The 25,931-nt window shown below is 47.4% G+C and overlaps 1 protein-coding gene across 1 annotated transcript in view; it reads right to left on the bottom strand.

Moving 5' to 3' along the window:
* Positions 1-798: 798 nt before the first annotated feature.
* Positions 799-25,931, bottom strand: part of Itih5 (inter-alpha-trypsin inhibitor heavy chain 5) — an 82,178-nt gene continuing 57,045 nt past the window's right edge. Inside the window, exons 8-15 of the mRNA XM_033761814.1 lie at positions 22,838-23,006; positions 19,571-19,880; positions 16,381-16,940; positions 14,009-14,062; positions 12,020-12,136; positions 9,500-9,877; positions 6,724-7,863; positions 799-4,638 (exon numbers count right to left, since the gene is read on the bottom strand). Of these exons, the coding sequence (XP_033617705.1) occupies positions 7,541-7,863; positions 9,500-9,877; positions 12,020-12,136; positions 14,009-14,062; positions 16,381-16,940; positions 19,571-19,880; positions 22,838-23,006 (1,911 nt within the window). The 3' untranslated portion in view covers positions 799-4,638; positions 6,724-7,540. The remainder of the gene's footprint in view (positions 4,639-6,723; positions 7,864-9,499; positions 9,878-12,019; positions 12,137-14,008; positions 14,063-16,380; positions 16,941-19,570; positions 19,881-22,837; positions 23,007-25,931) is intronic.

Here is a 25,931-nt window from a genome sequence, read left to right on the forward strand (position 1 = left end):
TTCTCTGAATCTCTCTAAGGAAGAGAGCTGTCCAGCTCTTACTCTGACTAATTACATAAAACATTATCTTCAGGGCTGGATGAGGTATGTAGTGCTACATATTTAGTGCTCAATGGCATTACTCTTGAATGCAGGAAAAAGCAAATATTCTCTGCTGGGGAAACCACATGAATAATGTAGGGTGTCACAGTCAAAGTACAAAGTTCTATCCTATGTTTTCCACATCACAAGTTCTCAAAGTGTGGTACCTTAGTGTTCCAGACAGGCAGCTGAAAAGACTGAAAGGTTAAGCAGTTATCTTTGAGTTACCCAACTTGTAGTTTCTAGAATATTCTTAGGCTCAACCTTTTTCAAGGAAAAATGCACTTGAAGCCAGGCATAGTGGTGCATGCCTATAATCCCAGCACTCGGGAGGCTGAGGCAGGAGGGTTGCTGTGAGTTCGAGACCAGCCTGGGCTACATAGTGAGTTCCAGGTCAGTCTCAACTACATAGTGAGACCCTGTCTCAAAACAAAACAAAACAAAAAAGACAATACACTTGATTCTTGAGCTGACTCTTAAACTGGTTGCCTTTTCACCCAAAGGTTTATTCCTTCTCTGACTTCCCAGAAGAGAAGCCAGACTTCAGAACTGTGTGACCGTCTCCTCTCTTTTGACATTCCTATAGGGTGTATTTAGTTTTGTCACTGAAAGGTTGTAGACACATAAGGCCGACTTTCTGCTGAGAGTTTAACAGGATAGATGGGGGTGTACACCATTCACACCTTCACATACATAAAAAAGTGTGTATTTCCAATATTGCTTTTATTTCTCATAAAATTTATTTAAAAGTGAACTAAACTGCATTTACAATGTTTTACATTCATAGTTCAGTGAAGTTCTTGAGCATGTCGATACACTTAGCACGTGTGATTTTTGACTTACATAAGCAGAAATTCCTGATGAGCCATTAGAACATTGGGTTTTCTCGTGCACAAACACAGCTGTTGTTTTGAGAAAATAATATGACTAACCGGGAATTTTCAGGAAGTACACAGTGTCAGTAGAAGTTAATTTGGGGCTGGCTTCCTGTGAAACGCACCAGAACCCGGATAGATACCTCCTTCCTCACTTGCCACACCCAAAGCAGTGAAGGATGGGCAGGGACTTCTCTTTTCTGTTCCCCTGGGTTCTCAACCCTCAAATACCCACATTGACACTAGAAAGCTTGCTTCGGTTCCTGAGTTTAAAACGGAGCCAGGCTGACGACAGGGGTGACACTGAGAGAGAAGCCCACATTGCAGCTTCGCATGCCGAAGGCACTAATGCGTGGAGACCGTGACTGGAAGACGTCTCTAAGGCAGACAGCACAGAGGACCCAGGCGGAGCCTCAAGGCAAGTACACAGGTTGGCAGGAGGAAAGGCATCCATAGAGGGAGGCTAAGAAGGTAGGAAGGGTCTGAGAACCACATAAAAGAAGCCAAAGGATCCAGCACTTTACAAAAGAGAGCAGACTACCAGAGTCACACAGCGGAGGCTGACAACGCTGCTCACTGGAATCGATCGGACTGGGATTTAAGCAACCAAGCAGGAGGAGGAAAAAGAGAGTTCAGCTACCAACCACTGGAGTGAATGTGCCACTGAAGTAAAGCAGAGAGAAGCCAAAAGGGAAGAGTTTCCAGCCGGAAGGAATCTCTTTTGGGATGGTACCCATTGAGCACCCTTAATCAGGAAATCCCAACGCTGAGATGTTCCAACATCTGAAATGTCTGAGTGCTGACACGATGGTAAATCCATGCAAATAGCTTGAAATTTTAAGAAGTCTTGAAATTGGAAGCACTTGTGGTCCCAAGCACTTTGGATAAGAGGTGGTTCACCTGCATTTGATGTCAAGAGGGACATACCTGGTGGGGAACAAGACGCTAGAGGGAGTCACTGAGGCCACCACCCAGAGGATGGTGGGAAGGCATCAGCAAGAGTAAGGACAGACACACGGGGGGTGGGGGTGATGGAGCCGTGAAGAGAGAGTCCCCTTGATAGGAGGAAGGCTCCAGGCAGGGGCTCCTGCCTCAGTTTTCTAAGCAAAACTGGAGTCAGAAATGCCATGGATACGGCAGGAACAAAGGAGCCATTCCAGCCGGGACACTGGCGACTGCAGTGCGCCAAACGCCAGAGGAGCTTGTGTGCCGAATGGACCCCCCTGCTAGAGTCCTGCAAGTCTCCTAGGCGTTCTCCACACCCTGGGAGCAGGAGGGAAGGAAACAGACCAGGTGAGTGTTGGCTGGAGACCTTCAGACACAGGGCCCGGGAAAGGGGGCCCTAGAACTCCACAAGTGTGGGTTCTCAGAAACCACTGAATCAATGATGCGCTGTCTGAGCAGAGCGGGGCAAGGAGATTGCTTCTAGATCGAGCGTGCGTGGGGCTGCCAAGCGTTACAGAAAGTATCTTCTAGCGCTGCGTTTGCGCATGGTCCTCCTCCTCGCAGCCTAGCTCACGCTCTGTCCTGGGAAGGATCTCCGACCCCTAACTCCTGTCTCCGTTACTGTCTCTCCTCTGTGCTTGGCTGACAACCCTCTGCAGTGTGCTCCTGTTCACTGACCTGCTTCTTCCTCTGCGTCCTTTGTCTTGCCTTAAACTGCAGCCTCTGGGGCAGTAGGGCCTTTGTTCTGCTCTGGGCCGCCGGCCTGGCACACCAGGTCTCAGAGTGTGCTGGGTCGCTGGATGAAGACCCGTCTGCCAATCACGTGGCAGGTCAGAGGTTTCTTCATCTGGAAGCGGAAGATGAAGGTCAGAGGATCCTAAATCCAAGCTGGGTGCCATAGTGCATGCCTGTAATCCTTGTTTCTTGGGAGGCTAAGGCAAGAGGATTATAAAGTCAAGGCCAGCCTGGGCGAATGAGCGAGGCTCTGACTCCAAATAAAATAAAAAAGATTAAATCGGGTATGGGGTGCATGCCTAGGATCCCAGCACTCTGGGAGGCTGACGCAGGAGAGTCACAAGTCAAGCCTAGCCTGGGCAACTTAAAATCTCAGTGAGACCCTCAAGAAAAAAGAAAGAAGCCGGAGATATAGCTCAGTAGTGGAGGGCTTCCCTAGCACACATGGGGCCCTGAGTTTAATCCCTAATACTGCAGAGAAAAAAAAAAAGGCAGCATAGTAGAAGAAACTACCTAGTCTAGGCTCTTCATTTTTATGACTAAAAAGGCCAAAGCCCAGAAAGGTTGACTTGAAGTTCTGGATATCAGTGAATGTTTTCTTTTTACCACAGTCTACCAGCGGTGGCTCCCCCATATTTATTTCAGGTCCGTTTGAGTTCTAATCGGGTGTTGCTCTATTCAGAATCTAATGTAGATACACTGGGCTCTTTTGCCTTGACCACTCAGAGCTGAAGGTGAGAATGCCAGGACCACAAGCTAGAAATGGTACCCACCGAGGGGAAAATGAGCCTGAGCATCAAGCAGGTGGTGAGCAAAATGAACACGAGAGAGCAACCCATTACAGTGGTGCGGACTTGGGATACCAGAGGCCCTGGACGGGAGTGCACTGAGGGGTTTAAAACAGTCACATGTGCATGGCAGGTTCATCAGCTGCCGTGCAGTTGCTGCTCTACAAGGGTCTGGGTTACTGTAACATTGGTCTTCCAGTGTCGCTACTCTGCTTACCTATTGTGTAATATACACCCGACAGTGTCACCTAATGATGGGCATCCACCCTGAGAAACGCGTGGTAAGGTGACTCTCACTGTACACGCACAAGCCCAGGTGGCCTTGTTTATTACCCTCGCACAGTGTGGTACAGTCTACCACCCCTCGGTTCCAGGCTACAGAATCCTCTAAGCGACTGTAACACAGTGGTGCCTGTGTGAGCAGATAAGTGCATATGAACATCAAAGGTGCAGTCAACAAATACCAGGAAGTAGAAAACTTTTGACCCCTAATCTAATGGAACCATCATCATGTACGCAACCCACGGTTATAATTCAGAAATTCCTGCACACAAGCAGTGCAGTTAGAATCATTTTATTTTCAATAGCCCTGATTGCTTCCCCTCAAAAAAAAAAAAAAGGTCATGTCATTTGTTTTTAGACATTTGCTTACAGTTTCTTTGTTTAAGAAAAATGTCTCTTGAAATGTGAACTGTCTTGTACCCTACGATTTACTTAAAACTGACTAAATATTTAAAGTTACAGTTCTAAGTATTTGGTTAGCTGTGTTATTTTATTTGCTGGTTCATGTTCGTAGGGTCCCTCAAGTCCTTCAAGTTTTACTAACAGCATTGTTTGTGTACATTCTAAGTGGCCTGAAGAAAGGGAAAGAATGTGTATTTTAAATGATTTAGTATCTTGGCTGCTATAACAAGAATCCCATAGACTGGGCAGCTTTACAACAGGCATTTATTTCACACAGGTCCAGAGGCTGGGGAGGCCAGGACCAAGGTTCCAGCAGGCGTGGTGTCCGGTGGAAGCTCTGCCTGGCTTGCAGATGGCCATACTCTCACTGTGTTATGGACAGTTCCACAGGTGGTGGAAGGACGCAGGTCATCTCTCGTGTCTCTCCTTGTAGAGGCACCTAATCCTACTTACCTCTCTGCCCTCAGGACCCAGTCACTTCTGAAAGGCGCACCTCCAAGTACCATCTCACTGGAGATCTAGGCTTTAACCTACGAATTTTAGAAAGACACAAAGAATCCTTTTCCTAATCTACTTATAAGGATGCATGGCTCAAGTAGATATTTCATGTTACTCCTTATAGGAAGAGAGAGGTGCTCAGATTCCCTGTCCCCTGCACCCTCAGGACAGCTCTCTGGCTCTGACAGTGTTGGGATGCCATCCTCCCAAACACCGCCCCCTTCTGGCTTGAAGTGGCAAATCTCAGAAAGTCTTAGGAAGGCCAAGCTAGGCACCTTGTGTGGGCAGGTAGAGCACTTTCAATGCATTTTATTTGGAGAATGTGAAACTTCATGTTAGAAGACCCTTCAGAAGGACACATTCAGATGTGTTTCTTCGTGAGATGAGGGAGGGGACCGGAGCCCAGGGCGGGGAACTTGCTGAAGATCCCAGCTAGCCTGAACATTAGCAGTGAGATTCATGTCCTCCAATCCCAGCACTTTTCTCAGTCCCGTTCTATTGTCACGTAGTCACCTCCCACGTGTTTTTTGTATTATTAGTGCTTGAGAAAAACAAATGATTGACCAGATGGTGAAATAGTACCAAAGCTAGTTGGTGAATTCTGGGAGTTCAGCCTAGTCCTGCTCTGAGCCTTTCAGGTACCGTGGGGAAAGCCACTCACATACACTCTGCCTCAGTCTCCATTTCCTGTCAAGAACTTGCTATCCACAACACATGTGGCCAACAGGAAACACTCCATGTTTCAACTGAATGAAAAGATTGTGGCCGGGGATTTAGCTCAGCGGTTCGGTGGCCTGCCTCGCAAGCGCAAGGACCCAAGTTCAATCCCCGGTACCAAAACAAAACAAAAAACGAATGAAAAGATTGTAAGTGTGACACTGGTGTAGCCCGTGGAACTCAGAGACATAAATTTTTCAGCTAAAACAGAAAATGTGTTCATGAAAACCTTTTGCAAATAGAGAACTACAACAAAAGAAGAGAAAGAAAGATGAGATTTATCTAAAGGTTAAAATGTAGCTTTTAAAAATAGAAGATCCTATTTGATGATTTCAAATCCCTCTTTCTGGATAGAAGCGCTAGGGATGGGCATCTCATTGGAATGTTTCTCAAGGCTGCGATAAGAGCAGCAGAGACGGGTCTCGCCAGTGTGCATCCTGCACCTGACACAACAGACCACTGCGCCGGGTGTGAGCAGTGGGCGGGGCCGCTCGTCCCCGGACCCAGCTGATTTCCATCAAGGGACGATCCCGGAGTCTGGCGGGGCCTGGGCTTGCCCTGGCTCGTGGATCTCTGTAAGATACGGAAGCGCCTCTCAGCTGCACGGGTCATCTTTGTGCCTTTGGCATGAAAACAGGCAGCTGATTTGGGAAGACAGCAGCCAGACACATGGCACAGCTGACCTGACACGGTTCAGGGGTCACCAGTTAGAAAGAGACGCGACTCCAAGAGGGGACCAGACGGTCACCTGAAGCCGCCACTGACGGGAACATGCTCAAATCCTTCCCACGGGAAGGTAGACCTGAGAAACCTTGTTCTCAGCGCCGGGATCTCTCCAAGGGCGGAGCACACAGCCCCCCTCCCCCAGTTCTCGCGGGCTGCCCTGGCGAAGCCCGCCTGAAGAAACCGCCTGTGAGGACAACACAGAGCCCTTCACCGTGGCCCCGCCGAGGCTCCTCCCCCGGCCACATTCCTTCTCGCTCCGCGGTTTGGTTCCACAGACTTTTGAGCCTGACACTTCCGTCCAGGCCTTCAGTCACGTAGGCAGAGGGAGGGAGGGCTACCAAGGAGAGCGAAAAGACCACCCGCAGCCCCTGTTCCTCTAATAACCGGACCAGGCTAGACCGAGGGCATCCAAATGGAGACGGTAACACCTGTGACTTTTTTATCTCAAGCCCCCGATTTTAAGCGTTTCCTTTGGGATTCAAGTTTGTCTCCCGGCTCAGGCTCATCTCTAGTCTTGTGCCCATCAGACACGTGGACAGGCTTTTCAGGTCTCCTGAGCATAGGCTCTGCTGCAGAGGATGCACAGCCCTGCTCTCCCTGCAGGCAGGCTGCCGTGCTGGGTGCACTCCTATAGGCTCTTCCTCCAATCCCAGGACGGTGTATGCACAACTCACCACCTCCTGGAAGGCTGAAGGCAGAAAGGTCCAGGAATTGTGAGAAATGCTGAAGAGATCCAAGTAAAAGCTCTGTCACTCGACTGGCCAACTCTCCAGCACCAGGAAAGGCCAGCTAAAAACATCCAACGTAAACCGGAGAACACCCAACAGCCAATTCAAGTGATCTACAAAGTCCATTAGAAAGAGATCAGCATCTGGGATGTAGGTTTTCTATTTTTAATCAGTTTTAAAATAAAAACTAGTTTTTAAGGACATAAGACCACAGCGGAAAAAAAAATGTTCTCTTAAGAAAAATCTTAATTATTTACAATGATCGAATTTATATGCAATTTGCATGATCGGTGGCCTGGAGCTTAATAGAAGGTATGGTTGAGGAAGACATCAGGGGGTGGCACATCTGGAGAATACAGCAGAACTAAAAGGAGAGATTCTTAGGTAGGAATATAATGCAAAAAGCAGAATTTGGCCATTTCAACAGGGAAAATAAGTATCATGGCAGCCTTGTTAACGCCGGAAAGAGTTACCTTATGGTAGGCTACAAGATGGATAGGCCAGACGGTACAAGGCAGAAAGGCAGAAGCTTTCATGCTTTTAACTACGACTCTTTCCACTTCATGTCCCCAGGTTTGTCTACCACAGGTGAGGGGCTGCAGAGGAAGGAACAGGAAGGAGGCGGGGGGTGCCCTACCCCTCGCTGCAGCAGACATCAGCCCTAGGCTGCAGAGTGTGGCTTGTTGTAAGAACGGAGGCATGCGAAGGTAACAAGGACCGCTGTGCCTCCGTGTCCCCGCAGTTACTTCCCTCTCGTGCACCGTCATTGATGAAGGCCGCTGGGTTCAGAACCAGTGGATGCTCCCCGGCCCAGCGTTGTTTGTGTGTCAAACGGATGAGATGCCAGGTAATCTTCATACGCCCCGTCAATCAGTCTGGCAGCACCGTTCCTAGCAAACCAGCAGTCTACCTGCTCTTCCCCGTTGTAAATCTTCCTTTGTTTCCAGACCACTGGGACCCGGTGCCCTTTCACCTGTAGGATCATCTCAGATGCTCCTTCAGCCTGAGTGAGTGGGGAGTTTGTACGATTTGTGCTGTGCCCTGCAGGCTCCTCTGTGAGTTTGGCCTCCTGGTTCAGGAACTGACCTGGGAGGACAAAAAGACACAAAATGTAAATCATGTGAAGAGCGAAATAAAAGAGAGGTGAGGAAAGGAAGTACAATGTGGAGATAGGAAGGGGATGTGGGAAAGGGAGCAAAGATGATGAAGAAGCACGTTTATGTACGGATTTCCCGAGATGAATGCACGTGTGACGCACTGTAAACACACTCATGGCACGCTGTCTTGAACGTGTTGAGGTACAGTAACTATAGACAACCACTGCAGCTACCAGCGGCGTCAGTGTCACAGGGGTTTTTGTTTGTTTGTGGCACTGGGGATTGAACCCGGGGCCTTCACACTGAGACACATCCCCAGCCCTTGTTAAATGTGTGACTTTGAGCCAGGTCCCCCCGGGATTACGGGTGTGTCACCACGGTCAGCTGGGCACAGCCCCCGGTCAGACTTTCCCTGGGGGCTGTCACACCTTGTGCAGGCTGGGGATACAACCTGGAGAGGAACGCGCTCAGCTCCTGCACACAGTGGCTCTCCACTTCTGGAATCTGGCCCATTGCTAATGCTGGGAAGTCACCTAACCAGCACGTGGACACAGCCAGTCTCCTACGGAGTCAGAAGTCGAGTGGAGCACAGATGAATAGGGCGTGGGTATAAGTCCCCCTCCACGGCCTCCCTGTGGTGGACGCACACCAGGGAGGGGTGTGGAAGTTGTCAGATCAGGTTGTCCCTGACACTCATCCCCAGAATGCTCCAGGTCAAGCGAGGGCAGTGCCCGGGACAGGGCAGCACAGATCTGCGTCTGTGGGGCAAAGCCTACGCTTGGCACCAGCTCAGCAGAATGTATCCAGCTCAAGCGCCAGGAAATCCTCTTTCTAAACTGAGTCCCGGCAATGCCTCACTCTTCAGTTTTGGGCAAGGGACCTACGTGAAGTCACACGTTGAAGAAGACCGGCCAGGGTGGCTGGCGGCTCTCACAGCGATGAGGTGACTCCTAGGAAAGGCAACTGTCTCCTGTGCTGGGCCTGGGCCTGGGCTGCCCTTTCCCTGCGTCTTCGCAGAGGGACAAAGAACCAGACTTTAAGATGATAGCTCTCCCTTTCTCTGCACTGCTTTCCAGAAGATGAGTGAGAACTGGTTAACAATGCTTATTCCTATGCCAGGAAGTCATCGGGAGGCAAGAAATGCAATTTTCATGAACACACAGTCAGCCTCCTGTACCCGTGGGACTCCGCGTCTGTGGATTCAATCAACAGCAGGCTGAAAATATTTGAAAGACAAAGCATCTTTACTGAACACAAACCTTTCCCTTGTTATCATTCCCTGGACACAGAGCGTAACAGCTACTTACGTGGCACTGACAGTATTCAGGTAGGATGAGTAGCCTAGAGATGATTTAAAGTACATGGGAGAACATACGCCAGTTTTATACAAATTCTACACCATTTTAGGTAAGGGACTTGCACATCCTTGGAGTTTGGTATCCTTGGGAGAGCCTGGAACCATAACCCCGCAGCTACCAAGGGACATCTGTACATATAAGTACCAAATGCCCACTAAGTTTCTCAATTAATCTAACGATATTAGAGGCATCGTAACAACCGGCAGTCTGGGCTTCACTTGGGAATCTAACTCCTTTGGACCCAACATGAGCACACCCACGGCCTACCTAGCAGTCCGTGGCATTGGCTGGAGAGGCCTTTGCTGTTGGAGATGTAGAAGCCCAAGTGGTTTCGCTGGAAGGCTGCCGGCTTCTTGTAGAGGTGAATGAGGACAACGAAGGCAATGGTGCCCTGGACGGTGACGGTGACGTTCGCACTGGCAGACACAGCCACTTCCAGCCCGCGGCTCCCCACGACCACGCTCTGGTTGCAGGGGAGGACCAGCCTGTCCCCACCATCCAAGATGACTCTGCTGGGCGTGATCTCGAGGTAAGATCTCTGCGGCCTATTGATGAGGATGGTGATGGTGCGGAAGTAAGTGCGCTGCTTCTTGTGACCACTGGGAGGAGCCGGCGCCCCGATGAGGGCTCCATTCACTGTCACACCTCAAGGGAGAGGGAAAGAGAAGCGTGGTTGAAAAAATTGGTCTCACCTTTCTGCAGAAGGTGTCGGGTCAGAATTTCCTTCCTCCTTCCTTATTTTCACGTCTCCAGCACCAACAGCACCAATTCCCACATTCGAGCCCCTCGGTTCAGCCACTTGGTGGTTGCCATGTGAGTCTGAGTGCACGAGAGAGACCACAAGGGAGTTTCCTCCATGTTTGACCGGCATCTTGGAATGTGGGAAGGAGGTTTCCAGTTTGGGTCGAGGTATCACGGAAGGGCTCGCATATTTGCGTGCTTTCATCCCAGGAACTCGTAGTACCAGAGACCTGTTGGTCCTGATGTGTGTTTGTATAGATCAGTCGCCACCGGTCCTAACCTAGAGATCCTTTGATGCCAGAGAGCAAGGGGAGAGAATGCTAAAGTGGAAATTTTCATTCCCAAAACTCAAATTTTTTCATTTACTATATATTCACCCTTAGATGAAGTCATTTAAAAATTAATCTAGAATTCCTTCATTTTGGAAAATGAGGAGGATATAAAATCAAGAGAACATTCATGAGGATATGAGGGGCAGGGTACATCTGAGCTGTTAACTGCCGTCAAACATACCCACATCTGCCGCCTGCCTCGCAAGCACAAGGACCTGAGTTCGATCCCCGGTACCAAAAAGTAAAAACATTTCAAGAAGCCCCTTTTCTGCTACACAATCCCAAACAAGCACAGCTCTTCTGGACTCATTCCTCGCATGAGGTCTCAGACAAACCCTCAGGCTCCGTGTGCAGGGCTGGCCAGCAGGCTCAGTTGCATGAGGCCATGTCTGAGAATAAATTCGCTGATGCATGTTGGATACGCTTTGTTCTCTGGAAAAGAGGCCATTTTTAATGAATAAAGATCGCTATATAAATAACTTTTGTTTCGCTGCTTTGAAAGTCGTCTCCCTAATAAATCTGACTAGCAACTTCTTAGATAGACAAGGAGGAAGGTTACTTCCCTGGGGAAAATATTGAAATGAGAAGCAACCCCCAACCAGAACCGAACCCCGCTTTTCACCCTCAGACCTCTCTCTGCCCAGGCTGAGGTTCTGTCTTGGACAACTTCGAGAATTTGCTTTTTTTGTTTTGAGAGAGGGTCTTGCTACGTAGTTTAGGGTGACCTTGAACTCATTATGTGGCCCAGGCTGGCCTTGAACTTGCGGCAGTCCTGCCTCAGCCTCCTGAGTGTTGGGATTGCAGACATGCGCCACCACACCCAGCTGATTTAGGGAATTGAGAACCCATGGAACAGCTCCCAAGAGAGAAGGCACTTCTGGTGAGGGGTACAGTTAGGTTCCCATCTCTTCCCTGCCCCCAGAGGTATTATAAACCTTAGAAACTTAGCTCTGAGGCTAGGAAGACCTGAAAGAGAAAAATATAATTAAGGAGACCTAGAACCAACCTTCACATAAATACATCACACGTGTCACCTTGATGGGAGACGTTCTGCAACCTGAATTTCTAAGCCCCTCACTTTCATAGCACTGAAAAATACCAGATGGTCTCCACAAAGCTGGCCTGCATGGCTGTCCACACAGTTGTTCCCAAGCATCGTTACCTGCCTTGAGCAAAAGTTTCTGAGCCAACATCTTTCCCCGGTCCCTCACTAGGGAACCAGCTCTGTTTTTACGGAGATGCCACTGACACGCAGCGCTGTGTGGTTAACCTCTGGGCTTTACCTCTGAGCTTTTGAGGAACTAGGACACAGGAGTCTGGGCCTCCTATCTCGCTGCCATTACAGCTTTTGAATAGAAAGATATAGTGACACTGGTATGTGGTGGATGTCTGTAACTCTTGAGCATTTTCTAAGCTACTTCATATTCCTAATTTCACTCGATTCACTTCCTAACATCCCGTGAGGCCAGCAGAGTATCAGCGCCTCTGTTCTACAAGGGAGAAACCGCGGCTCGGCTCTCGAGGCCTGTGCCCAAGGCCCCACTGAAGCTGCCCAGGGCGGGTCTGAGTGGCATCCGGCTGAGTGCAAGTCAGGAACCGCCCACTCCCTGGCGATCACCGCAGTCTGTACACCGCAGCTCATTCACCCTGATACAGAAGCTGGGAGAACCCCTCCCTGGTCCCGGCCCAGGAGACGGGAGGGGGCAGAACTTACCAGAGCCCGCGTGATCAGAGACCAACTGTAGGATATCCCCGGGCTGCCCGTCGATGTTAAAGCAGACGGTGAGTTTGCTCGAAGGGAAATCCACAACAAAATGGGGATCGCCGTCCACTGGCGGGGGAGGCACAGAGGAGAGAGAAAGACAGACACTTACTGGCTGCCTTCCGGATTAACTGTAGCGAATCCCCAGGAGGACACGGAAGGAAGATGCCTCCAGGCACTGACTAAGGAAATGCACAGGAGGAAAGTGACTCCCCGCTCCCATCCAGTTAGCCCGAGCAGCGGGATCTAGCTCCTCTCGCCATACCTCAGTTAAGTGTAGAATGAAAAATGTAAAATGAAAGTCGGATGTTGCCCGACACCCTCCACAGCTGCTGAGTCCGTAGCCTCCCGTTTTGCGGGCGGATTTTCCCATTCATTTGCTCTGTCCTTAACCGCCCGTCTAAAGAGTGAGGAGGACCTTCCTCTTCTGTGAGGGGGCTTGTGACACTGCTCCCCGCAAGCCACAGCCTGTCAGAAACCTGCACGGTGCCAGCTGTGGGCCACCTTTGCCCGTCGGCAGTAAGAGCCTGGCCCCACCCGGGGGCAGTGAAAAGTGAGCACGGGGTCCCTAGCTGGGTGGGCAGAACAGAGAGTGGTGACAGAGGAATCACGCCTCGAGGTCATACGGACTTACTCGTCCACAGTGGAGGCCATGAAGCCCAGCTGGCCCCTGGTGACTGTCTGTTCTCCCCACGTTCCCCTCTGCTCCCTGGGAACGGCCCTCCCAGGTGTTTGTACCAATTCTCTTGTCTCACCGGATTGGAGACTGACTCTCTCTCTCTGGCTTAGACATGAAATGCGGCACGTTTGGGGAAACCTCTCCACTTTTGCCCAGCTGCACACGAACAAGTGTGTGTCTGTGCGTGCTAGACGCACGGGTCAGGCGGAGTCATCTTTTCACGCTGAAAGTGAATTCACGTGCTTTCTGTCACTGACTCAGTATTACTCAGAAGAACCCTTGACACCCCGAGGAGAACGATCTCTACTGCTGCTTTCTGCCAATGTGCTGTAAGCGCAAGTCCTGGAGATTAGCCACCAGGAGAGCAATGTACAGGTTCTTTGCAGGGAATGCAGTTTCCCGAACATATGTGCTCTACAGAATTTGAGACAACCTTCCTCTCGGATGCTGTCTGCAATAATCACTTTTGGACTTTTCCCTTCTTCTTTTGAAACGAGCAACATCTTTTCTTGTAGAGGGCGTTAGATGCCTTGAGTAGAAATGATGAGTTTGGAGCTGTCATGGTGACTCTCAGAGAACTGTCACATAAACTAACCCTAAAGAGTCCCAACAGTGTGGGTGAGAACTTTTGTCTCCTCTGGGGGCCGTTATTTTTCCATCATCACAAGACAAACACCTGTATTTCTTTATATGCTGCCTCACAGGGGGGTCAAGGTGCTTCATGGTGAAAGCAACCAAACTCTCTCAAGGCATATCCACTGGGAGAATAAAACCCAGCTGCCCTAGCCTGACTTTTATTGTCAGGAAGCTGCCAACAGAAAATATTATGGCATTTTAAATCTGTTCTTTTCCTTCTAAGGCCAACAATTTAAAAACACAAGACAAAAAATCCTGCCTATCACTCCAGACATTTACATTTTTATAAACTGTTTCTGTATCTGTGACACCTGAGGCTGAAAGCATGTACATTTTAAATCTCTAAGACCGATCAGAATGTGCTTTGCAGTCTGTCCCCTCTTCCCTCAGGGGTCTTGCCAGACTTCCTGGATTCTGTGGTCTCTCCATGGTGTTCAAGCCATGGCTTGAAGACGGTCCTGGTTCTTAGCATTTGCCTCACGCTGCAGGCCCAAGCTACAGGAATACAGGTCGTGACACTTTCTTCTATGAGCTGCTATTTTAACTGGCTTCACGGAAGTCCCCAGCGTCCACTTTCTAAGATGTCCTTACTCTTAAATTCACATTCAGCCACACCTTTTCTGTACCTGATGTTTTAGAGAGTTTGATTCTTGGATCATATGGTTTCTTGAGCATGGGTCCTAAAAAGGAAAGAACACTGTGTTATTTATTCATTAGAGATGAGTAATGCCCAGCTTTCAGATACATTTGTGATAACAAAAAGAATTCAGAGCTCTTTAAAACATCATTTATTTTAAAGACAGAGCCTGGCCTCAAAAGCCATAAGTGTGATGTCAACTGTGGAGACTTAATTGTTCTTTATCAATTAGATTTTATTTTTATTTCTGTGATCTCTGTGAATATACGTAACACCACTGAATTGTACACTTAAAGGGGGTTACGAGGGTAAATTTCATGTTGTGTAATTTTTAGCACAATAAAAGTTAAAACCAAAAGTCATGGCTAGGGTCCAGTGTCCACAACTATATGTGTAAGCTTGATTCATAAAGCATTTTGAAACACCAAGTATCCAAAGTAACTTAATTGAATGAATATTCCATTAATGCGTAACCTAAAAGAAAATTAATTTCTGTAAATAAGATCACTATCTTATTTCAAACTGTGTATTAGGTAAATTATGCTCCTTTTCACTGATCTTTATCCTCAGAGAAATTAAAGATAAAAAGTCCTAAATACTTTTTTAATCATTCTCCGTTCTAGTCTCTGGCAGAGAACATGGGCAGGGTACAGATGGACCAAGAAGGAGAATGAAGCAGTCTGCTGGGCAACCGCTTTAAGAAGTGGCAGTTTCGCCTGTCACGGTGGCACAGGTCTGTAATCCCAGCACTCTGGGAGACTGAGGCACGGAGATTCCAAGTTCAAGCTCAGCCATGTCAAATTAATGAGACCCTGTCTCAAAATACAAAAATAAAAAAGGGCTGGTGATTGTAGCTCAGTGTGAAGGCCCTGTGTTAAATTTTCAGTACTGAAAAAAAAAAGTAGCAATTGCTATAGACACTCAAAAAAATTAAAACATCAGAGATTTGGGGAAAGGAGAGCTGTCTTGTGTTACTGACACTTCAGGAAAATCATTTTGAAATCTATGTGGAAAAGCTCCTTATTCGCCACAGTCGCTTGTTTCCTTATCTGCGTGCCTGGTCCTCAGAGTCCGTTATCATTTGTCTGCTCCCTCCTGAATCTACTGGGATTTGAGCTCCTGACATATAATAGAAGACCTTACTCAGAAAGGCAATTTTCCTGGATGCGGCATGGATCTTTCAGCACGTTAATGCTCTCCTCTAGCCTGCTTTTAATCAGAATGAAAATCGCACTAGCTTTTAGCAAGGCTCTGCTCTTTCTAAAACGGCAGGGTTCTTTGTTGCCTCCCCAGAAGGGTACGGATCTCTCAATTAATGTCTAGCACTACATGTCTTGTGGGAAAGGATGGCTCATGCTTGTAGAACAGTCATTATGCGCCAAAGACGTCCACATTAGTGCTTGCCATGGCCTTCAGAAGCATTATCATCGCTCCCGTTTTCCAGGCACAGGACTGGAGGCTCAGACAGACACAGAAGCCTGCCCTGGGCCTCACAGATGCTCTGCAGGGTCAGCGGATCCGTACTTCACATTCTGCCCGCTCCCACACTCTGGTGCGCCTCAGAGTTTAGAGTGTCCAGGATAAGAAGACAGCGCCTGTGTCCTATCTCACGGGTCCTGGCTAACTTTGGCTCCCTTTCTTAGCTGAAGGAATCTGACAGGAACCTAATAAAAGCACACCACTTTCCACAAATGGATGCTATCCAGAATACACCCCTCTGCTTTGGTCTCACAGGATTTTCTTCTTCTTGCTCCTATCAAATGGCCATCAAGATTGAGCATGGCTGCCTCTCTGCAGATTCCAGGGGGATTCTCTCAAGAATCTATATCTTGGTTCTTCACAAACTTTCCCAAGAAAATAAGAACAAGTATATACATAAAATGACCTAACTCTGAAGTATTTAAAAATATAAAAAGGCACTTAAGGGCCCGGGAATTTAAATCAGTGATGTGGTGCCCGCCTGGCAAGCACAAGGTCCTGAGTTTGATCCCTGGTACAAAAGGGGGCAGGTCACTTAAAACTAAATATTTATGTCTGTTTGTTCTTCTTGGTGCCCCAGTCATGTCTGCAGTATGGCAGGCACTGGGTTTGCGTGTGACTTATTATGGGCTGACCACTGGCCACATTTCTTAGCTCACATACCACTTTTTCTCATTTCCCTTGAGAGCCACAGTTTATAACAATACAAGCACACAGTCTCACGTACTTTCTTAAGACTCCCTGCTGCATGGAGGGCTCCTGTTTGTAAAAATTATAATCTGATAAAATAAAACAGACTCCTGCTGAGGTTGCCAAAAGCTTAAAAAGAGTCACAAGCCATACCCAGGCCCAGGTACACCTGGCCACCCGGGAGCTGCATACCTGGCTGCATAGTGGATCCCCGCACACTCTGCATCACCATTCCGGGCCCTGTAGCAGCAGACATGCCCCGGGCCGCCTCCAGTGTGTCCTCGGGAAGCCCCGGCTTCCTCAGCTTCATGGAGGTGAAAGGGGTGAGGAAGTGGTAACTCATGGCCAGGTCCTGCACCTTCTGCCTCAGTCTCTCTTTCTCCTGCTCGCTGTCACTCTGCAGCCAGGAGCTCAGCAGCTCCTTCACAGTCAGGTAGCTCCAGAGACGCTCAATGTGGTTGGGGTCCTCCTCTCCATCACTTCTGGAACTGGGGCGTCCTGGGGCGCCACTCCCCGCCTTCTGAGGCTCCACAGGCACATCTGTCTCTAGGATGACAAATTTCTTACTGTTGCTGGCAGTGACCTCCACATGCAGCTGATCTGTCTTCCTGTCCACCAGCTTCCCCGCAATGACGATCTCAGAGCCGTCGAAGTAGTTGGGGAACACAGTTTTGGTGACATGCTCCACTAAGCCAGAGGGATAATCGATGCGGATGTCAGAAAGCAGGGGGGTCCTGATCTCATCATAGAACCTGCAGGCGAGGAACAGACAGAATCAGGGCATGGCCAGCAGCAAAGTACATCTCTAAAGTGAATTCTACTCTCATAAAGGGTGTGGTCTGACTAGAAGTGAGCAAGTCCATCGCAGTCCACAGCACAATCTCTGCGACAGAGGACACCAGCAGGAGCTCAAACTCCCCTGCTGAGAGAGCCCTCGTTATCTCACAGAGCTCCTGAGCTGTGAGCATCCTGAGAAGCTATCAGGATTTCCACCCCTGAGAGTTCCCTGAAATTTTGGCTAAGTGTTGCTTCTGGAGCAACAGAGAACTGGTCTAACCAATCTTCAACGTGACAGCCACTTAGATGCTCAAAGGACATTGCTGCGTGTGCCCTGACGTCTTTCATTTATGCTGCCCAATCAATACATACTTTCATGAATTATTCTTCATGTGATACAATTTCACGATCACCCTCACGACTCTTGATACATTTCCCTTGTACACACCAAAGCTTCTCAAAGGGCTCCTGAAAACATTTCTCTTGAAAATAGATGCACTTTAGGTAGCACATTATTTGTATTTGTTTCTGATAGTTTTTCTTATGCCTCTGTTATGTGGCTGCTTCCTGCTAAGTAAGGGTACAGTCAAAGTCCACTTTCCAAAGCTCTACACAGCACAGGATATAGAATCAACTTCCATCTCAGCCAGTCCTTGCTCTGTGTTTAAGGAATGTGGCAGTTTCTTCGTCTATGAAATCAGTATGTTAATAGTCAGTACCGAACTCTTCAGCAGATCATCAGCTATGTCTCCAGGTCCTTTCTTCCTTTCTTTTATGATTGAGTTCTAACTAGGCCTATGTCTAGTAGTGCCTACAAAAGACGTTTCCTGTTCTCCACTGTGCTGATTAAGGCTGTGTGACCATGATGTCACCAGTGGAATGTAAGTGACAAGACATTTGCTTAAAATGAAATGGCTTGCAATGATTTTCTTTTCTTTCTCTCTTTCTGAGGCTGCAATACAGAAATGATAGTGATTTATTTCAACCTTCTAGTTAAGGACAATACCTAAGTATGTGGAGCACAGCAATAAACTAGAAAGAACCTGAGTCCCTGACGATTGCATAACCAGAACTTAGCCTGCGCTCTGTTACAGGAGAAGTGAAGGGATCTCTCAGGACGGCCTCTGCATCTGGCCATCTCTGCATGACAGCATAGCGTCTACCCTGACGTATCTGGTACCTCTTAGAACAGTGGTGGAAAACTATGGCTTGAGTGTTGTTGTTTTTCTTTTAAGACCAAAAATGTTAATGTATGAGTTGTTTTTTCTAAACTAAAACCTCAGTATTCAGGTTTAACTGCAATGTTGGTGCCTTGTGATAAACAAGTGGGTTTGGAGTTGCAGCGTCTGGAAGTTCGCCATCCCTGTCTTAGGATTTTGTGAGGGTCGTATGAGATGATATGTGGAGAAATGCTAGGCAAATTTTAAGTTCTAATTTTAGTTCAAAATTTAAGTAAGTTAGGAAAGATCATATATTTAATGTTACAAATAGGGCAACTGATCTATTTCCATGTAACTACTTTCACTATGAACGCATTACCGAATCTCAATTCTTTTATATAGTACACCCAGTGCCCCCTGATCTAGCTTTAAAGATTTTTTATAGCATAAGAGACAAACTCCTGTTTTCATTTAAATATTCCATAAAAATGCTGGAAGAAAACTAGCGGCCAGTTCCATACATATTGCCTGTCTTTGCTGTATACTGCAGAATTTCAGTGAGGTTTATCATTATTAAATTTCTTTAGTTATAGCCATTGAGCATCCATAAATGCACCTCAACCTCACTTTTCCTTGACAATATACGCTATGGATGTCAAGAATTAAGATGTGGGGCCGGGGATTTAACTCAGTGGTGCCATGCTTGCCTCACAAGCGCCAGGACCTGAGTTCAATCCCTGGTGCAGATACAGAAAAGGAATTGAGATGTGTTACGTCCATGGACCAACTCCCTGTGATGAATGGAATCATCATGTGACTAATACAATTTTTTTAAATTATAAAGAAATACGACAATGCTGTACCATGCTGAACTGGAAGTGGACACTTCATTGCCTTAGCAGCAAAATCACATACTGTATTTGGTATCATGTACCCATGGGAAGTTACCTTGGTGTTAGAAGGCCTAATTCTAGTTTCTTCTCTATCTCATAATTATAATCTGATTATTATTATTATTAAATTATGTTGATGATATTAAATTATCAGTTTAAACTGGCTATTTTCCTTCCAAATTAAAAGATGATCTTTTTTTTTTTTTGGTACCAGGAATCGAACTTGGGCCTGGCAGGTGATGGAACCACGGAGCTAAATCCCCAGCCCAAAAGATAATCATTTAATTGTACTACAAATATGGCAGGCACCCATAATTCTCATTTTACAGATGAGGAACTGAGGCACAGATAGTCTTAAAACCTGGCCTAAAGCCACAAGGCAGGACTAGAATGTGATCCCTGATCTGCAAACCCAGGATGAGATCAGTGACTTAGGAGCACTTCTCATAGATTTGAGGTGCGGCAAGAACACACTGCTGTCTGGATTTCTATCGAATCTGACCCCCAGAGCCCTTACATAGCATCTCCTCTTCCTGAGACAAGAAAACAAACCCAATGAGCTGTGCGCCCGCGTCCTCCTCCTCCCGGACGCGCCGTGTGAGGCCGCAGTTGTCCAGGGACAGTTTCTCCAACAGCTTGAAGTCCACATCATTGCCAATGCCAACAGTGAAGATGCAGATCTGACCCCGTGCGGCCTCCTTGGTGTTGTTGAGAATCTTGGGGGCGTGGGTCTCCCCCACTGTGGGTTTCCCATCTGTCAGGAAGATGACAAGGGACACGCTCCGGTCCTCGATGTCATTGTGGGACACGTAGCTGTTGAGGAGCCTGATGGCTGCCTGGAGGGCCCCGTTGATGTCTGTGCCTGTGGGACACGAGGAAGACAGCTCCGACACTCAGTGCATTCACAGCTGCAGCGAACCCTCGGCTTGGCTAGAAACCTAACAAGTGTCTGCTGACTAATATAAGTGACACAGAGTGATCCCATGGTAAAAACCTCCTCCTGAAGGTAACTGATGATACCGTCGTGTAGAAGTTCTCACTACCCTGGCCTTAATAATAACTTCTCCACCCTTTTCTGGGACAAGCTTTGAAAAGAACAGGAAGGTTCTGGGTGCGGGAGTTTGAAGGGAGGAAGTCACAGAGAAGAAAGGTGCACAGAATAAGGAAGCGGGTTGGGACAACTAGACACGCTCCGGGTGATTTCAAACGTGCCTGGGTGGTGCTGCCGGAACTATTTAGTTCTCTGCATTCTCTCTCCTTTCCTCGCTTGCTGCTCCTTTGGAGTCACCGCTGCTTATTAAAACCCACAATGGAAGGAGCCGTTACAATGCGCACTCCTGGACCCGGAACTTTTCTTTCAGAGAGGTGCCTGTTGTCAGCAGCTCTGATTAAAGCTGTGTGACAGAGTGTGCAGAAGCTGGCAAGTAAATATTTGCTTGGTTTATGGAGAGGTGGGTGGGTGGTTGAGGTTGAAACCCCAGTGAAAATGAGATTTCTGGATTAGCTAAGAATTCCACTCAACTGAGCTGCTACTGTTCCATCTTCACCAAGCAAAACCGAGTTTTTACCATCTAGATCCCTAAGTCACTTTTTAATGGCTTGAGCTAAAATTTACATATCCCTCCAAATCACCCATTTTAATTCCACTTATTTTTAATGGCTTGAGCTAAAATTTGCAAGCCAAAAGAAATCACACTGTCAACATCCAATTCATTATTTTTAGTAAATGTAGAGTTTTGTAACCCTCACCACCCCCATCATCTTGTCAAGAGCAATGTTTTAGCTACCTGCCAAATGTATACTGTTCGAAAGAGGCAGATCATTTCCTCTTTACTTTAAATCCTCCAGAACGTCTGGCTTTAAAAAGGATAGCTAAGTCTATGCTTGTGACAAAAATGCTTATAACTCTTGCTAAGATGCATTCAGATCCCAAACAGAAGCAAAGTTACAGCTGAAATGGCCTTTTAACGATTCTTTGGAATCATTCACTTGCCTTTCATAATGCTGGTCTCATTTCTTGCTGCCTCTGGATGAGTGGGCACATACCACCTGGCAGGTGTCGTATCCTTTTTAATTTGCACTTAGTAGTGATGCCAAATCTCTCAGTCCACTTTAAATCCAGGGAGAGCTGGGGCCAAAGGGTGGATTTAGCGTCGCTGATTGCACTCAGGTGCCAAAGGCACTGAGGGCTTGGAATCAAACCATTAAGGCGAGGCATCTCCAGCCCATTCAGCCACAGTGAGGAGCTCTCTGCAAGAAGGGTCCCACAGGGCTGCCTGACCAGTCCACCAGAGCTCCTGAGGGCCAGCAACAGGACTACTCAGGTGAATAAAAACAATGGCCGCGTCACCAAGAGGACTTCTATACGCCAGAGCCACTCTGCGCTCTCTGAATATTTTAACCCATTTGATCCCCATGGCAACTCCATTAACATCCTCATTTCACAGACGTGGGAACTGAGGTGCAAAGAAATTGAGTGGCTAATGGTGGATTCAAATCCAGCAGTCTGGCTTCAGAACATACGCCTCCAATCCTAAAGTTACACCTCAAAGAGAAGTGGATTAATCTGCTCTTCACTTGCAGAGTGGGGGCAATGGAATGTCAAGAAAAAGAGGAAACCCATAGGGTTCCTAAGGTTTGGATTCCAAAAGAACATAATATATGATAACTGTTTTCTGAAGCCGTTTAATCATCTCCCTCCAACACACACACACATACTTCTAATCAAATAAATCCAGTCAAACACTATTGAGCATGCACAGCATTTCTGAAACCATACTAGGAACCAAGGGCTGCAAAGACGAAGAGTAAACTCTTCCCTCCAGGTTAGTCTTACCAACTTCCTGACAGAGACAATAGCTACAATATTAAATCTTTCCTTTCTTTCATCAAATAATAAAACAGTTCTTAGATGATACTGCTTTTGGAGGCTGGAAGGAAATACCATGGTAAGTCTAAGCAAGATCAAATTCCAGGTTTATTTGGGAAATCAGTGCTTTGGCTTGGATGGAAAATAATGACAATATGAAAGAAGGAAAAAAAATCTCAAATAAGACTGATCCGAGTGCTCCGAACGCTTCTAGAAAATCAAAGTGAAATTAACCAAGAGGACAGCTTTAGAAGATGGGCCAGGTTCAGTCCCACTAAGTACCCCAATACTGCATGCCTCTTATGTGACCCCTGCACCAGCAATGTGAGTGTCAGACTCAGGTCCTAAGTTGAAGAAACTTACACGCCACGTTGTGTAACACACTGCCCTGATTCCCCAGTCTTGTCAAACTCCTGATGATCTTCCCTCTCCTCTCTCCCATTCTGCACACTCACCTAGGAATCGTGATGGAAACCAGTGGGAGACGACCCAGAGCCCACCACCCTCCCAGACCCCTTTCCCACCCACAGCCTAGCGGTGTGGGACTCGCACTGTGCTCACTCCGTACAGATTAGGTCATAAAGATGACCACCTGTTTGGCCCATTCCCAGGATGTGCACACAAAACCTTGAATTGCCCATCTCACTTTAATTCTCTGCCCAAGAACAAGTTACAAAAAACCGCTTTGTTTCTCAGGATCCCTAAAATGAGCTAGGAAAGCATCCGAACACCTATCTGGTATTTCCCCCCATGACTTGACCAATTTCGTTTCATGCGTTAGGGATGAGACTTTAGATATTTGGTGTTCAGGGAAACATAAGCTTCTGGGAAAGCTCTCACCTGTCACCTCTTTTCCTGTAATCGGTTTCAGTTCTCTGCTACTCAACTCTTGGCAGAAAATTAGCTTGCTATCATGCCAAAGCTGGTGTGAAAGGAAGGGTCGCTCTTACCTCCGCTGGGCGACATGAGGTGAATGTAGAATTTGCCATCTATGACACTGTTAGGAGTGACTGGCACCAAGTGGTCCTTCCACACTTTAATCCGGTTGGAAAACCCGATGATACTGAAATGATCCCGGGGTCGCAGGTCATGGAGAATGGTGGTAAGCGCGTCCCTGGTCTGCACAAACACGAAACAGACACCGGTCGTATCTGAGCAGTTCTTCCACTTGTCCCCAGCGTGGGAACTGCCCACCAGGGACAATCTCAAGGTTCCGATTCAGCGACTCGGTTAAATGTCATCTGGCTGGAAAAGCGGCATAACTGTGTTCCAACTGAACGGAAGACACGAGTCGGTATTTAATATATAGTAGATCGCATGCTGCTACCAGCCATGTCTCCGTATCTCTGGTTGGCACACCCTGGCCTGGAGTGTTCCTCCCAACCTCCCACCCCACCTCTCATCTAACAAGCCACCAGTAATTCTTTAAGACCCAGGATAGTGGCTAAATTCTCTATTTGAAGCTTTTTCAAGTTTCTCCAAAGAGAACTGATCATTCACTGCTCTGAGCTGACCTTGTCTCAAACCCAGCCCTACTGTGAAGAGCTTGTTACAGCAATGGTGGTGTGTTTTATGTCTCTTTCCTTTATTATACTGTAAGCCCTTTACAGGTGGGTGTCTTTCATCAATCACCCAGTGACATACAGGGGGTGTCAGACAAAGGTGTAGTGACTGAATGAACAGGTATTTAATGATTTACTTAAAAAGTGTGACTAGCAAACACCATGGGAAGGGCTGGGGATTTAGCTCAGTGGTTCCACCACTGGCTTCACAAGCACAAAGACCTGGGTTTGATCCCTGGTAACAAAAACAAACCAAAAAAAAACCAAATATTATGGGAATTTAAAAAAATTTTATTTGTACATGCTTGCAGTACATAATGTTTATATTCCTGGCCAGTGATTTAGCTCAGTGGTTTCGGCGCCTGCCTCACAAGCACAAGGACTCAAGTTCAATCCCTGGTACCCAAACAAAACAAAACAAACAAACATGTTTATATTCCTTGTGTGGAACTGTGCACATACACAACACAACTTAATTCCTGAGTCATTTGTGGGAAAATGGATGCACTGTGAGACCATAATGTTAAGTGAAATAAATCAGACACATAATCTTAAATGTCGCCTGGTTTTTCTTATAAGAGAAACCCAAATTATAAATAAAGAGGAAAATAAAAGACAGATAGTAAGAAGTAGAGAGATGGATCTTTCTCAATGGGGAGGGTATCCAGGGATGAAAAAGGCGTTTTAAATATTATGAAATGACTACGGTCTTGAGTGCAGATCTTATGAAGACAGAGGAGAGTGGGTCTTAGAGGAATCTGACAACTTGAAAGACTCGGGAGAGCATGTGAAAAGTAAGATGGCTTAAGCAAAGCTAAGAGGCGACGCAGGGGAACTGGAGGGCTACTGCGCAAGAGGTGTGTGTTTAGTTAGGTCTTGTGGGAAGAAAGAAACCATAGGAAGTTGAAAAGAGGAAACCTCTAAGATCCTGGACAGGAGTTTCTCTTATAATCCACCAGATATGGTGAGAAAACACTGTCCTCCCTAAACAGCACTGCTGCTGGACGTGTAAAGAGATTCAGCAAATGGAGTTGAGGGCGTTGGTCGCTATTCCGTCCCGGAGCCTCTGCGGAGTCCTAGGCAATGAGCCGCAGCGCCCACTGTGTCTCCTGTCTCCCCCTGCTAAGTTACCCACCGGTGAAATGAGGCCAGTCATGCTGCCAACCTTATCATCTTGCCATGAAGGTTAAATCAGGTACTTCCAGACAGCCTCTGAGGACTTTCGTATCTTTCCTCAATCCTGACTCCCAACACCAAGATATGGGTCGAGGTGCGTGTGACATTTAAAAGAATCCAGGGTTGGGGATTTAGCTCAGTGGTTCCGCCACCTGCCTTGCAAGTACAGGGACCAAGTTCGATCCCCAGTACCAAAAACAAAAAACGAAAGAATCCACACCCCAAACAGGCCAGTGCTCTCAGAGAGACACGAAGGGGCTGTGATATGTTCGACCAAGTTGGCCATCCCTCCTCCTAGGACCTCTCTGGCTGTGACTTCCTGGCATACATGGGCTCCTCCCTCTGCCCAGTCACCCATGGGCTCTTCTGGTTCCCCCTTTCTGGGCCACCCCTCAACGAAACAGTCACAAAGTGAAGTTCTCAGCTAAGCTCCCCCACCCACTCTCACTGCTGTGTCCCCCAGACAAGTTTATCCCAGCACCAACCATCCGCCTCCGCTTGCTAATCTCCACTGGTCTCCAGACTGACACAGTCCTCTCACGGATCCAAATCAACCTGACAACCACGTCCCCCGGCCTGTCCTACAGCCAGCTCACACTCAAGACGCTACAAACTGGAACCGCCCTCCAGGGTCTGAGTCAGAAGCCCGGACATCGCACAGACCTGCTTCCTGCCCAATGTATCCCGGACCCCGTCCTCTTCTGCACCGCTCCTGGAATTCCACTCCTCTTCCTAAATATACCCAGACCATAATCTGAGTGGTTTGTGCTGTCGTTCTTAATGTTAAGGAATTTTATTTTCAAAAAGGTAAGAAGAAAAACAAAAAAACCCCTCATAATCCACCTACCTCCCACAACCAAAAGTTCCAGTACACCACAAACTTTCCTGTGTGTGTGTGTGCATGTGTGTGCATGGGTATACGTGTGTTTGCTTTCAAAGAAAGTGGGCTCACATTTAAGACATGACTGTCAAGTTTTTGTTTATTATCTTAAGTACAGTTTCCCGTCAATGCCCCAGTGAATGGCCCATCATTTTAACAGTGGCACTATGTTCTACTATGTGCATACACCCTATTTTAATGTTTAAGTATCTGCATAGTTAAGTGACATTGCTTTGAAGCTCATTATTCACACAACTTTGCATCCATGACTAATTCTTTATGATAAATTCCCATACAGGAGCCAGGCTTGGTGGTGCATGCCTGTAACCCCAGCACTCAGGAGGCTGAGGCAGGAGGATCACTGTGAGTTCAAGAGCAGCCTGGGCTACAATATGAGTTCCAGTTCCATCTCAACTACATAGTAAG

The sequence above is a fragment of the Fukomys damarensis genome, unplaced genomic scaffold, assembly GCF_012274545.1.
Source record: "Fukomys damarensis isolate Sample0158 unplaced genomic scaffold, DMR_v1.0_HiC HiC_scaffold_10, whole genome shotgun sequence".
Classification (NCBI taxonomy): Eukaryota; Metazoa; Chordata; class Mammalia; order Rodentia; family Bathyergidae; genus Fukomys; species Fukomys damarensis.